Genomic DNA, 13,637 nt, shown 5'->3' on the forward strand with positions numbered 1-13,637 from the left:
CATTTTCCACTACTATATCATATAACTTAGTCTCCTGATAGTTTTCTAAAGAAGAAAAATAAATGTTTATGGCAAATTTAACTATTTTTATTCTCATTTTAAATTAAAAGATAGTCAATTTCACTATATTTGATATTTATATATACTAGTTTTTTTGCACTAGGACCCTTGAAGTATCTTAATATTACTCCTGAGTATCTTACTCAGTAACACTAAGTAATACTGAGTACTGCAGTATCAATATTGCACTGTTAATATTTCTCATAAGGATATGTTACTAATACCAAAGTGCTTTTATTTGGTTACCACAAATTCTATTAAATACAGATAACTAACATGAAATATGATATGTATTATGTAGCTCTGGTTGTAACTGTTAATTAGCAGTGTGATAATATATTGATTGGGAATTATTCTAGGAATGAAGCTATACTATCACACCACATCAGAAAAGCAAAAAGTCAGCAGCTGTAGAGGCTATAAGTGATTAACATGAAAATATTTGTTGGTAAACCACATTTAACCTACTGAATTATTTATAACCTTTTTCTCATAATAATCTCATAGGAAATAGGTAAAAATATACACCCATTACTTACCTAAGAGTGGGTTCTAGATGCCACGTTTTGCACATAAAATCTCTCCAGTCCACAGTAGTGTAAGTGATGCTGTCTTCTCTGTCTTTTTCAGAGGAATTTTCATCATGAATGATAACTGGACTTTTCTGTCCTGGTCGAGTAGATAAAATCCGAGGTGGAAAAATGGCTATAATGAAAATGACATGTTAATATTGCAAATACGTATTACAAATTTATTTTAAATCACTATATGAACAAAGTAATTGGCTCTATTTTTATTTATGAACTGGACAAAGCCTCATTTAATTACATTTCTTAAAAAGTAGTATTTTAAAATAAGCCATAGATAAGTGCCAATTTTTGGTATTTCTTGGAGAAAGACAGTATCAAAGTTATTTTAAATAGCTCTATTGAGGTAAAATTCACTCATTTCAAGTGTATAATTCAATGGTTTTTTAATGTTAATGGCCATATATATATATTTGAACAGTGGTACTAACTTAGGAGTTTTTTAGGTAAGCGGTTTTTTTTCACTCTTCATAGTTGAGTACTCAGATAAATGCTTTATGAAAAATGAAGATGTCATAAAAGATATATTTAAAATAAAATTGGAGACAAAGGTAGCCTACATATGATCTTTAATACAGTATGAATGGAATTGTTTCCTTAATTTCTTTTTCTACTTTCTCATTATTAGTGTATAGGAATGCAAGGGATTTCTGAGTGTTCATTTTATGAAACTGGAGCCGATTATACAGAATGAAGTAAGCCAGAAAGAAAAACACCAATACAGTATCCTAACACATATATATGGAATTTAGAAAGATGGCAATGACGACCCTGTATGCAAGACAGCAAAAAAGACACAGATGTGTATAATGGACTTTTGGACTCAGAGGGAGAGGGAGAGGGTGGGATGATTTGGGAGAATGGCATTGAAACATGTATACTATCATGTAAGAATCGAATCGCCAGTCTATGTCCGACGCAGGATACAGCATGCTTGGGGCTGGTGCATGGTGATGACCCAGAGAGATGTTATGGGGAGGGAGGTGGGAGGGGGGTTCATGTTTGGGAACGCATGTACACCCGTGGTGGGTTCATGTCAATGTATGGCAAAACCAATACAGTATTGTCAAGTAAAATAAAGTAAAAATAAAAATTTAAAAAAAAAAGAAAAATAAATAAATACAGTATGATGTCTATAGGGCACAGATTTTAAAGACACAAATTGGGCATAAAATATTATGAAATATGATATGTATTATGTACCTCTGGTGATAACTGTTAACTAGCAGTGTGATGGAGAAGGCAATGGCAACCCACTCCAGTACTCTTGCCTGGAAAATCCCATGGGCAGAGGAGCCTGGTAGGCTGCAGTCCATGGGGTCGCTAAGAGTCGGACAAGACTGAGCGACTTCACTTTCACTTTTCACTTTCATGCATTGGAGAAGGAAATGGCAACCCATTCCAGTGTTCTTGCCTGGAGAATCCCAGGGATGGAGGAGCCTGGTGGGCTTCCGTCTATGGGGTCGCACAGAGTCGGACATGACTGAAGCGACTTAGCAGCAGCAGCAGCAGTGTGATAATATATTGATTGGGAATTAATCTAGGAATGAAGCTCTGCTATCATACCACATCCTAATACAGATGTCTTCAGTTATTGCTGTTCTGTTGCTCTGCTTTTGTTTATTGTGGTGGATACAGCAGTATAATTAATCTTGATGTTCTGGAAATATGTTGATTCTGCTCTAAACATGTTGTTAAGAATTTTCTCAGGCATGTTTATATTTATTTTGGTCAAAACAACTTGCTTTAAAATCCCCATAGGTAATAATTTTGTTATTGTAATTTCGATAATCAAATGTTTCCTCTTTCTTACTGAAATAAGTTCTTAGAACAATTTCTATAAAAATACACTTTTGAAAAGAAATACAGTTTATGGAAGACAAACACAGTATTTCATAAAATGACAAAGGTTCTACATAATTTCTGAGGAAAAGAAATCTGGCAGGCATTCATATTTAGGTACTAAAATATTATTGAACTTCACAGAACTTTAGAATCTGTTTCTCCGCATGATGTTTAAATATTAAGGCAGAGAGAAAAACAGGAGAATAAACAGTGTCCGGTATATGCTGTTGCTCTATTAGAAGACGGGATCTAGGGATGTTGTGCTTAGTCACTCAGTGGTGTCTGGCTCTTTGCAACCCCATGGACTGTAGCCTGCCAGGCTCCTCTGTCCATGGAATTCTCTAGGCAAGAATATGTATACCTATGTATATTATATACAATATTTTCTATTATATACTTGCAATCATTTTACCTGAAATATCTCATAAATTTCTCTTAGCCATATTATTGATGTCATTCTCCATGAATTTTTGTTACATCTAGATTAAATAGTAATGGAAGAGCAATTCAATTTAAGTATGCTACTTCTGCACTCTTTCCACATGGTCTTTGATAATCTGTATTTTCTTCACTCAAACATTTCATCGTGAGGCTATTTTGAAATATCTTATATTTCTATCTTCTTGAAAAAAATGAAGCAGTATTACAGTGACCTACTCCAAGCATTTTTTAAAAGCACATGTTTTAGCATTGTATATTCATATAAAGTTGTACATTAAATATTTTTGAGTGAATAAAGATAATCTATTTGGAGAGCATTCCATTTCATGACATTTCAAACTATCTCATTCTTTTAAACAGCTACAGAGTATTTTATTTCATTGTATGGACACATTGTAATATATTCAGCCAATTGCATATGGATATTAGGGTGACCATATGTTTCTTAGTGGGCAAACATTTAAGTTTCCAGCAAGGAAACCAATGTTATTTTACTGATAAAAACAAGACACCAGCTAAGTAAGGAGATCCAACCAGTCCATCCTAAAGGAGATCAGTCCTGGGTGTTCATTGGAAGGACTGATGCTGAAGCTGAAACTCCAATACTCTGGCCACCTCATGCGAAGAGCTGACTCATTGGAAAAGACCCTGATGCTGGGAAAGATTGAGGACAGGAGGAGAAGGGAATGACAGAGGCTAAGATGGCTGGATGGCATCACTGACTCAATGGACATGGATTTGGGTGGACTCTGGGTGTTGGTGATGGACAGTGATGCCTGGTGTGCTACGGTTCATGAGGTTGCAAAGAGTCGGACACGACTGAGCAACTAAACTGAACTGAATTTATCTCTAAAAATAATGTTCTGTGCATTCCAAACAGATTTATCTTCTTTAATTCACTTTTCCCAACTATGTATATAACTTGCTAACTTTATTATGTAGTGTAGTTGGTCCTCTAATCATTTCATTTTGACTAGCAATATTTCCTCAAAGGGGTTTTCTTTTCCAACTTTGTGAGAATATCTTACCAGATATGATAATATACATGGCATATATGGAAAAATTTTGTAAAGTATAAAACACCATTCAGTTTGAGGTATAGTTAGGAAAAAATGCCCTGTACCTAGCAGATACTTAGAAAGCCTATCAAACAGTCTTACTAATACATTTTATTTCTATTTGTAACTCATAGAGGAAGGAGACACATTCCACTCATTTTATCACTGGACTATAAAAATTTATAAAGTGTCTGCCTGGAATGCAGGAGACCTGGGTTTGATCCCAGGGTCGGGAAGATCCCCTGGAGCAGGAAAATGGCAACCCACTCCAGTACTCTTGCCTGGTGAATCCCATGGAGGGAGGAGCTTGGTAGGCTACAATCCATGGAGTCGCAAAGAGTCGGACACAACTGAGCGACTTCACTTTCAGTTTAGTCGCTCAGTTGTGGCCGACTCTTTGTGACCCCATACACTGCAGCAATCCAGGCTTTCCTGGCCATCACCAACTCCTGGAATTTACTCAAACTCATCTCATCCTCTGTTGTCCCCTTCTCACATCTTTGGACCTTTCTCAGCATCAGGATCTTTTCCAAGGAGTCAGTTCTTTGCATCAGGTGGCCAAACTATTGGAGTTTCAGCTTCACCATCAGTCCTTCCAATGAATATTCAGGACTGATTTCCTTTAGGATGGACTGCTTGGATCTCCTTGCAGTCCAAGGGACTCTCAAGAGTCTTCTCCAACACCACAGTTCAAAAGCATTAATTCTTCAGCGCTCAGCTTTCTTTATAGTCCAACTCTCACATCCATACATGACCACTTGAAAAACCATAGCTTTATCTAGATGGACCATTGTTGACAAAGTAATGTCTTTGCTTTTTAATATGCTGTCTAGGTTGGTCATAACTTTTCTTCCAAGGAGCAAGTGTCTTTTAATTTCATGGCTGCAGTCACCATCTACAGTGCTTTTGGAGCCCCCCAAAATAAAGTCTGTCACTGTTTCCCCATCTATTTGCTATGAAGTGATGGGACTGGATGCCATGCTCTTGGTTTTCTGAATGTTGAGTTTTAAGCCAACTTTTTCACTCTCCTGTTTCACTTTCATCAAGAGGATCTTTAGTTCTTCACTTTCTGTCATAAGGGTGGTGTCATCTGCATATCTGAAGTTACTGATATTTCTCTTGGCAATCCTGATTCCAGCTTGTGCTTCATCCAGTCCAGCATTTCTCATGATGTACTCTGCATATAAGGTAAATAGGCAGGGTGACAATACAGCCTTGATGTACTCCTGTCTCAATTTTGAACCAGTCTGTTGTTCCATGTCCAGTTCTAACTGTTGCCTCTTGACCTGCATACAGATTTCTCAGGAAGCAGGTCAGGTGGTCTGGTATTCCCATCTCCTGAAGAATTTTCCACAGTTTGTTGTGCTCCGCACAGTCAAAGGGTTTGGCATAGTCAATAAAGCAGAAGTAGATGTTTTTCTGAAACTCTCTCACTTTTTAGATGATCCAATGGATGTTTGTAATTTGATCTCTGGTTCTGCTGCGTTTTCTAAATCCAGCTTGAACATCTGGAATTTCATGGTTCACATACTACTGAAGTCTGGCTTGGAGAATTTTGAGCATTACTCTGCTAGCGTGTGAGATGAGTGCAATTGTGCAGTAGTTTGAGTATTCTTTGGTATTGCCTTTCTTTGGGATTGGAATGAAAATTGACCTTTTCCAGTCCTGTGGCCATTGCTGAGTTTTCCAAATTTGCTGGCATATTGAGTGAAGCACTTTTACAGCATCATCTTTTAGGATTTGAAATAGCTCAACTGAAATTCCATCACATCCACTAGATTTGTTCATAGTGATGCTTCCTAAGGCCCACTTGACTTCGCATTCCAGCATGTCTGGCTCTAGGTCTCGCTCTAATCACACCATTGTGGTTATCTGGGTCATGAAGATCTTTTTTTGTATAGTTCACCTGTGTATTCTTGCCACCTCTTCTTCATATAGGTCTGTACCATTTCTGTCCTTTATTATGCCCATATTTGCATGGAATGTTCCCTTGATATCTCCAATTTTCTTGAGATCTCTAGTCTTTTCTATTCTGTTGTTTTCCTCTATTTCTTTGCATTGATGGCTGAGGAAGGCTTTCTTATCTTTCCTTGCTATTCTTTGGAACCCTGCATTCAAATGGGTATATCTTTCCTTTTTTCCTTTGCCTTTAGCTTCTCTTCTTTTGACAGCTATTTGTAAGGCCTCGTCAGACAACCATTTTGCCTTTTTTGCATTACCTTTTCTTGGGGATGGTGTTGAACTCTGCCTCCTCTACAATGTCACAAACCTCCGTCCATAGTTCTTCAGGCACTCTATCAGATCTAGTCCTTTGAATCTATTTGTCACTTCCACTGTATCATCGTAAGGGATTTGATTTAGATCATACCTGAATGGTTTAGTGGTTTTCCCTACTTTCTTCAGTTTAAGTCTAATCTGGCAATAAGGAGTTCATGATCTGAGCCACAGTCAGCTCCCAGTCTTGATTTTGCTGACGGTATAGAGCTTTTCAATCTGCCTGCAAAGAATATAATCAGTTTGATTTCGGTACTGACATTTTGGTGATGTCCACGTGTAGAGTCTTCTTTTGTGTTCTTAGAAGAGGATGTTTGCTATGACCAGTGCATTCTCTTGGCAAAAATCTATTAGCCTTTGCCCTACTTCACTCTGTACTCCAAGGCCAAATTTGCCCATTACTCCAGGAATTTCTTGACTTCCTACTTTTGCATTCCAGTCCCCTATAATAAGGACATCTTTTTTAGGTGTTAGTTCTAGAAGGTCTTGTAGATCTTCATAGAACCGTTCGATTTTAGCTTCTTCAGTGTTACTTGTTGGGGCATAGGCTTGGATTACCATGATATTGAATGGTTTGCCTTGGAAATGAACAGAGATCGTTCTGTCGTTTTTGAGATTGCATCCAAGTACTGCATTGCAGACTCTTTTGTTGACTGTGATGGATACTCCATTTCTTCTAAGGGATTCTTGCCCACAGTAGTAGATATAATGGTCATCTGAGTTAAATTCACCCATTCCAGTTCATTTTAGTTTGCTGATTCCTAAAATGTCAATGTTCACTCTTGCCGTCTCCTGTTTGACCACTTCCTATTTGCCTTGATTCATGGACCTAAATGGCAACCCACTACAGTAGTCTTGCTTGGAAAAATCCCATGGACTGAGAAGCCTGGTAGACTACAGTCCATAGGGTCACAGAGTTGAACATGACTGAGCAACTTCACTTCATTTTTCTTTCATGGACCTAATATTCCAGGTTTCTTTGCAATCTTGCTTTGTACAGCATCGGGCTTTACTTCTATCACCAGTCACATCCACAACTGGGTGGTGTTGTTGTTGCTTTGGCTCTATCTCTTCATTCTTTCTGGAGTTGTTTCTCTAGTGATCTCCAGTAGCATATTGGGCACCTACTGACCTGGGGAGTTCATCTTTCAGTGTCATACCTTTTTGCCTTTTCATACTGTTCATGGAGTTATCAAGGCAAGAATACTGAAGTGGTTTACCATTCCCTTCTCCAGTGGACCACGTTTTGTCAGAACTCTCTACCATGACCCATCTGTCTTGTGTGGCCCTACATGGCATGGCTCATAGTTTCACTGATCAGATTGGTCAAGTTTTTCTGTGATTGTGGTCTTCACTCTGTCTGCCCTCTGATGGAAAAATAAGAGGCTTTTGGAAGCTTCCTGATGGGAGAGACTGACTGAGGGGGAAACTGGGTCTGATTTTGATGGGCCAGTGAAGATAATGTTGTCCTCCTTCAAAAAGTCCCATGCATGTGCTGCTATACTCAGTGCCTCCAACCCTGCAGCAGGCCACCATGGATCCACACTTCCGTGAGAGACCCATGGACACTCATGGGCAAGTCTGGGTCAAATTCATATAAATGGTAGTGAAAAAAACCAACTGTATTACCCACCTTTTTCTTTTTCTTTAAGATAAGCTGATACTAAATCATGAAGAAACATGATGAGCTCAGCATCCATCGTCACACAGATGTGGTCAGTGAACTCTGTCACCACACTGCATTCCACCTTTGGCTTCAGGCTGGCATCTGCAATGGCAGAGTTCTTCTATATTAAAAGATTATTGATATAAGTCCCTCTTCCCATTAACAAGGGATTTACATGGGTCCATGTAAAGGCATCCACTTAAATGCAACTATAGAGAAACCAGTAGTCTCTGTATGTGATTTATAGGTGGATGATGATAATTTATGAGCATTATAGAAGTATATGTTATTTATACCTCATAAAAACCTAATGAATGAAGTCCTGTTAGCTCCATTTGAGGAAGAAGAGGCACAAATGGAGTACATTTTTTGCCAGATGTCATATAGGTGGTAAGAATATAAATCAGTTTAAACCAGAAAATCAGTTTCATTATAAAACAGAAATAATCTCTGGGGAAAAAAGGAAGCTTGAAGATCCTGTAGAATTTTCTTAGTTAACTTTAGAACCTAAAGATTGTTTTCCACATACCCTGTAATGAAGGTTCTTGTGGTTCTTGAACATGAATGGATTTAAAGTCAAGCTGCATTCTTGGTAGCGCAAAGATTGTCTCTGTTTCATGATTGTAGCTAGAACCTCCTCTAAATCCGCTGAGCAAACTAGAATTCTTCACTGTTGTGCTATTCTCAGTGTTATTAGCATCAACATTACGAAGCAGGTTTAGCTCTACAAGCATAATAATAAGAACAGTAAGAATCAAATTAATAGGCATTGATAGGCATATAGCTGTCATGACACTGATATATAGAACTTTATCATTTCAAAAGATAGAAAATGAAGACATTTTAAAAAAAGAGGCATATTAAAGCTTTGGCTTTGAGACTGGTTATCTACCTATATAGATACAAATATGTGTGCTGTGCTCAGTGACATGTCATGTGCTCAGGTGCTCGTATGTGTCTTACTCTTTGTGACCCCATGGACTTTAGCCCACCAGGCTCCTCTGTCCATGAAATTTTCCAGGCAAGAATACTGGAATGGGGTGCCATTTCCTACTCCAGGGGATCTTCCTGACCCAGGGATTGTACCCGAGTCTCTGGCCATCTCCTGCACTGGCAGGCAGATTCTTTACCATTAGCGCCACCTGGGAAGCCCCCAGATATAAATATGGACACATATATTTATATATACATCCATACACAAATGGACTTCCTTGGTGGCTCAGACTAAAGAATGCACCTGTCACTATTCTCAGTACTGAAGCTGTTATAACATGGTTTTGGATAAATCCAATACATTTTGATTTTTGTTTCTTAAACTTTGAATATTATTCTCGATTGAAATCATATCTGAATTTAAGAGCTTTATTGAGCTCAAAGTTTTTCATAGGTTAAATAATTCTCTCTTATAAGGTATGATTAAATACAACCCTGATCTTGGGACTAGGTATAAGTCCTGAGTTTCCCCAACATATGTGCTATGTTGCTATATGTTGTATATGTGCTATATATGCTAACAGAGTTGTCTTCTAAAAATTAGCATTTTCTAGTTACAGAGGTAGCAGTTCAGTATGCTAACAGCCCCTCCACAGTATCCCAGTCCAAAAGAACTCCTTCCCCCAAAGTCTCTTATTAAAAAGGTAGAATAATCAATATATGCAGAATTTTCTAATTTAATTCCTTATCCTCCTTTGTTCTCAGAACATTTTTTAACAGTCTTTGATCCCTAGGTTTGCCAGTGCATAGCAACTATTTTCCATGAGGCCCAAGTCATCTTCTTTTCCACTCTGAAAGGAAGTCATTTTTAAGTAAAACATTCAAGTCTTAACATGTCTCAGTTTAGTCAGCTTTTCAATACAGATAAAATGAGTGATACAAAGCAGTACTCTAAACTGTAACAGAAAAACAACCACACAATAAGAATTCTCATGACTGTATTACTGCGAGACCCGTGAATCTAATCAAATGAAAAATTCATCAAAAGCACTCTTTATTAAACTTACGACTTCACTGGAATACTAATAGTTTCATTTTACTCCAGCCATCTGAACTTTGTGTTATTCTGTTATTTAGTTGTGTAATAACTTTCCTAAACCTCCAATTGTGAACATTAGTATAAAAATACCTTTTCAAATTATAATAAACTTAATTTCACTTATGTAAACCAATTTTATTTTGAATGTTTTCAGTTACATTGAAAATAACTTTAGTCTATAAGATGTGGCACTGCTAGGGTGTTGAATCATGTAGTAATATTGCTACTTATGGCATTGGAATAAAATGAAGCTTGTTGAAAGAAATGGAAATGCTCCCTCTACTTTTATTATTTAACGCTCCCACCACTTAAATTCTAAACACAGTCAACAGAACCAAAAATAGAGAATACAAAACAGATCTTTCCAAGGAATCAAACTTTTAACCTTCATTCCTTGTGGCCGTAACATAATTGAACCATTCTTTCACACTTGCTACTCCATGGGGTGGATTTTCATGGCGACGCCTGGTTATCTTGGTTATTGTTGCCATAGGACTTTCCAAAGCACCACACGGTTTGGTAACCATGGTATTATGGCCCAGATGAAAATCCAGTGTTTGTACAATATATGTAGAGTGATCACTAGAGCCTAGAGGGGGGAACAAGTTTCTTAATGTAACAAACTGTATTTTAGATGGAAGAAGAGTTGTGGCCCTAGAGCAATAGATTCAGCTAGGTAAGTCATACATAGAGAAGGGTGTAAAAACAGGGAGTACATTAAGTGAGAAAAAAAAATAAAATTCTTTTTCTTTTAGTTATAACTGGATTTATCCCCAAGAAGAGAAAGAACATCAACCATTTATTTCTTTCATCATTAAGAAATCATAGAGTAGAAAATTAAAGCTAAAAGAAACTGTAAATAGAGGTAGAAGTACAGCTTTGTCCATAAAAGCTTCGTAAAATAGTCCTGACTGGCAGTTAATTTTCCTTACACTACCACTGTGTGTTGTCTTCTCTTCATGTTTCTCTAAGAAATATTTACAGTAACTATGACTTAACTATGACCAGCCATGGCAGCAGAAATTTAATTGCCTAAGTAAAAAACAGAATAAGATGGTAAATTCAGAATTAAGCCCTTTAACATGTGCTAGTCTTTATAGATACTGAATCATTGACAGTAAACTCCTTAACATGTCAGGTACATAATAATAGAGATGGATTTCAGAAGTATCATAAGGAAACAGAAAAATTATATGGGAAAAGAAAACGACTCTGTCATATATAATCATATAAGAAGATGGGTAAAAGTGAAAGCTGAAAATGGCAGTTTACCATCTTCCCATATTTTCTGAGCTTCGGTCCAAAACGCAATATTTGGTTCCTCTAAGTGAAAAAGGGCCCAGGATTTTGAACGGAAATTCGGGCCATGAAAACAAGCTAGTGTCATATGATTTCCATGTAAGCTCATTGATCCTCCAAACTGCATTCCATCTTCGGGTAATGGAATCTGAAATAAGGATATGTGGCATCCTGATACCACCTTCAATACTCCAGGCCAATGTCGATGGTGAGCTGCATCGAGCACTGCAAGGAAACAAAGAACCATTTATCCCAAAGCATCTCATGAACATCCTGAGTACTGGGTAGGAAGACAGCACACAGCTACTTTCTACAACTAAAGTGACTCAGATAAGGGATAAAACAGTTCAGTCCCTGGTTAACATTAAGCGGAAGCTAATAAGAATACAGTCTTGGAAAAGATGCTGTGTAAAGATGGATAGAACTAAGGAAAGTAACAATCTTATAATAATAATTACAACTAATGCTTCTGTAATAATGATTTATAAAGTGCCTGCATGAAATTTTATGCAATTCTCACAGTAACTTTATAAACGAGGTGTGTCATCTAGAGAAAACACCTAGTTTACAGAAGAGGGGTTAAGTAAACTGGTGATCAGAGGATGTAGATATCAAAGGCAGATGCCTGATTTTAAGTACTTAAAAAAAAAATCTTTTACAACCTTGCTACTCAAAAGTGAAGTCTGAGAACCAGCAGAATCAGCATCACTTGGGAGCTTGATAGAAATTCACTCTTATGTCTATTCCATATTTACTGTATCAAGATCTGCATTTTAATAAGATCTCCAGGTGTTTCAGATGCACATTAAAGTTCAAGGAGAGCTTATCAGATACACAGTTGAACACTGAACAACATGCGGGTTGATATACAGGGACACTGAACCTCTGCAAAGTCAAAAATCCATGTATTACTTAAAGTTGGCCCTCCATATCCACACTTCCATCAGGATTCAACCAGGCATAGATCATGTAGTACCACAGTACTCACTGCTATTAAAAACCTGTGTGTGGGCCTGCAGAGTTCACGCGTCTCACTGCACAGTCCGTATCTGTATTACCCACTTTCCCCAGTAATATCCTTCTGGCTGTTTTCTACAGTTCTCATTCTGGATCCACTCAAAGATCACGTGTTGTATTTAGTTTGCATATCTCTTTAGTTTCCTTTAATCTAAGATGACAACTTAAGCCTATTTGTTTGTTGCCCATGACAAAGGTTTTTGGAAAAGTCCAGGCCAGACATTTTGGGGAACATCTATCTCTTAGTTTATGTCTGATACTGATAAATTCCAGTTTAAAGGTAATGCAGGGACTTGGAAAACAAGATAAATGAAACCACAAAAAGACAACTGAAAGACTGAGAAAGTAGGATATTCTGCAGGACAATTGGCCAAGTCTCTTAGCAAGTCAAGTCACTAAAAAAGGGACTAAATTCAGAAGAATTTAAAAAGAGTAAAGAAACATAACAGTTTTTAACCTGTGGTCTTGAATTGGATATACTGGTTTGGATAACCCAGTTGTAAAGATAATTTAAGGTCAGTTGTCAACTGCGATGAGGTGGCTAGAGGAGATAATTAATGTAATGTAAAGTTCCAGACTATTGACTGGAAAAGGTTACAAAACAATATGAATAATATTCTGGTAAACAGTATATATATATATGCATGTATACGTGTATGTGTGCACATGCGTGCATGCCTAGAACAGTATCTGAGCGTATATACTGTATATAAAGTAATCACAGTGATGATTTCTGGGAAAAATGTGAGGTTTTTATTTTTTGCTTGGATATGTACATTCTTTCCTAATGCACATTGTTTCCTAATGCACATGTACTGCTTCTGTGATAAAAATCATTAAAAGTTATCCTACTACAGCTTACTTTTCACTTTTAACTCTATCAATCTAGTTAAAGCAACCACTGTCTTTTGCTTGGACTCAGAATATCCTACGTACAATGGTATTAAAAGTATAAGTGTGTAGTAATAGCAGTTATTGTAGTAATAGTGATTACTGCAGTGATTTCCTTACTTTCATTCCTAACTACCTCAGTCTGTTCCCTACACAGAAGCCAGAGAGATGCTTTTAAAAAGGATTATTTTTGTAAGAAGTAAATCAAATAGTATCACATCTGTTCAGAATTCTTCAGTAGCTCCCCAATTATTAAAAATCTTATCTGCGGCTTCTTTGAATTCATGTTCAGTATTTTCCTGCTTGCTCACTCTGTTTCACCATAGTGGGCCACCTCAATGATCATCAAACAAGCAAGTTTCCTCCCAACTATAAGGGCTTTGCACCTTCTCATAGCCCACTTTGCCTAAAACTTTTCTTGCAAGATCTTAGCCTAGCTCTTTCATTTTAGAAAAGGTTTCCTTTAC

At 37.2% G+C, this 13,637-nt stretch overlaps 1 protein-coding gene across 17 annotated transcripts in view; it reads right to left on the reverse strand.

Moving 5' to 3' along the window:
- Positions 1 to 13,637, reverse strand: part of BLTP1 (bridge-like lipid transfer protein family member 1) — a 208,042-nt gene that overhangs the window by 1,885 nt on the left and 192,520 nt on the right. For all 17 annotated transcript variants that reach the window (XM_042234373.2, XM_060401067.1, XM_060401064.1 and 14 more), the window contains 5 exons: positions 11,236 to 11,487; positions 10,349 to 10,552; positions 8,461 to 8,655; positions 7,899 to 8,033; positions 600 to 765 (listed from right to left, as the gene is read on the reverse strand). In XM_042234373.2, coding sequence (XP_042090307.1) covers positions 600 to 765; positions 7,899 to 8,033; positions 8,461 to 8,655; positions 10,349 to 10,552; positions 11,236 to 11,487 — 952 coding nt within the window. The remainder of the gene's footprint in view (positions 1 to 599; positions 766 to 7,898; positions 8,034 to 8,460; positions 8,656 to 10,348; positions 10,553 to 11,235; positions 11,488 to 13,637) is intronic.

This window comes from Ovis aries, chromosome 17, assembly GCF_016772045.2.
Source record: "Ovis aries strain OAR_USU_Benz2616 breed Rambouillet chromosome 17, ARS-UI_Ramb_v3.0, whole genome shotgun sequence".
NCBI classification, from domain to species: Eukaryota; Metazoa; Chordata; class Mammalia; order Artiodactyla; family Bovidae; genus Ovis; species Ovis aries.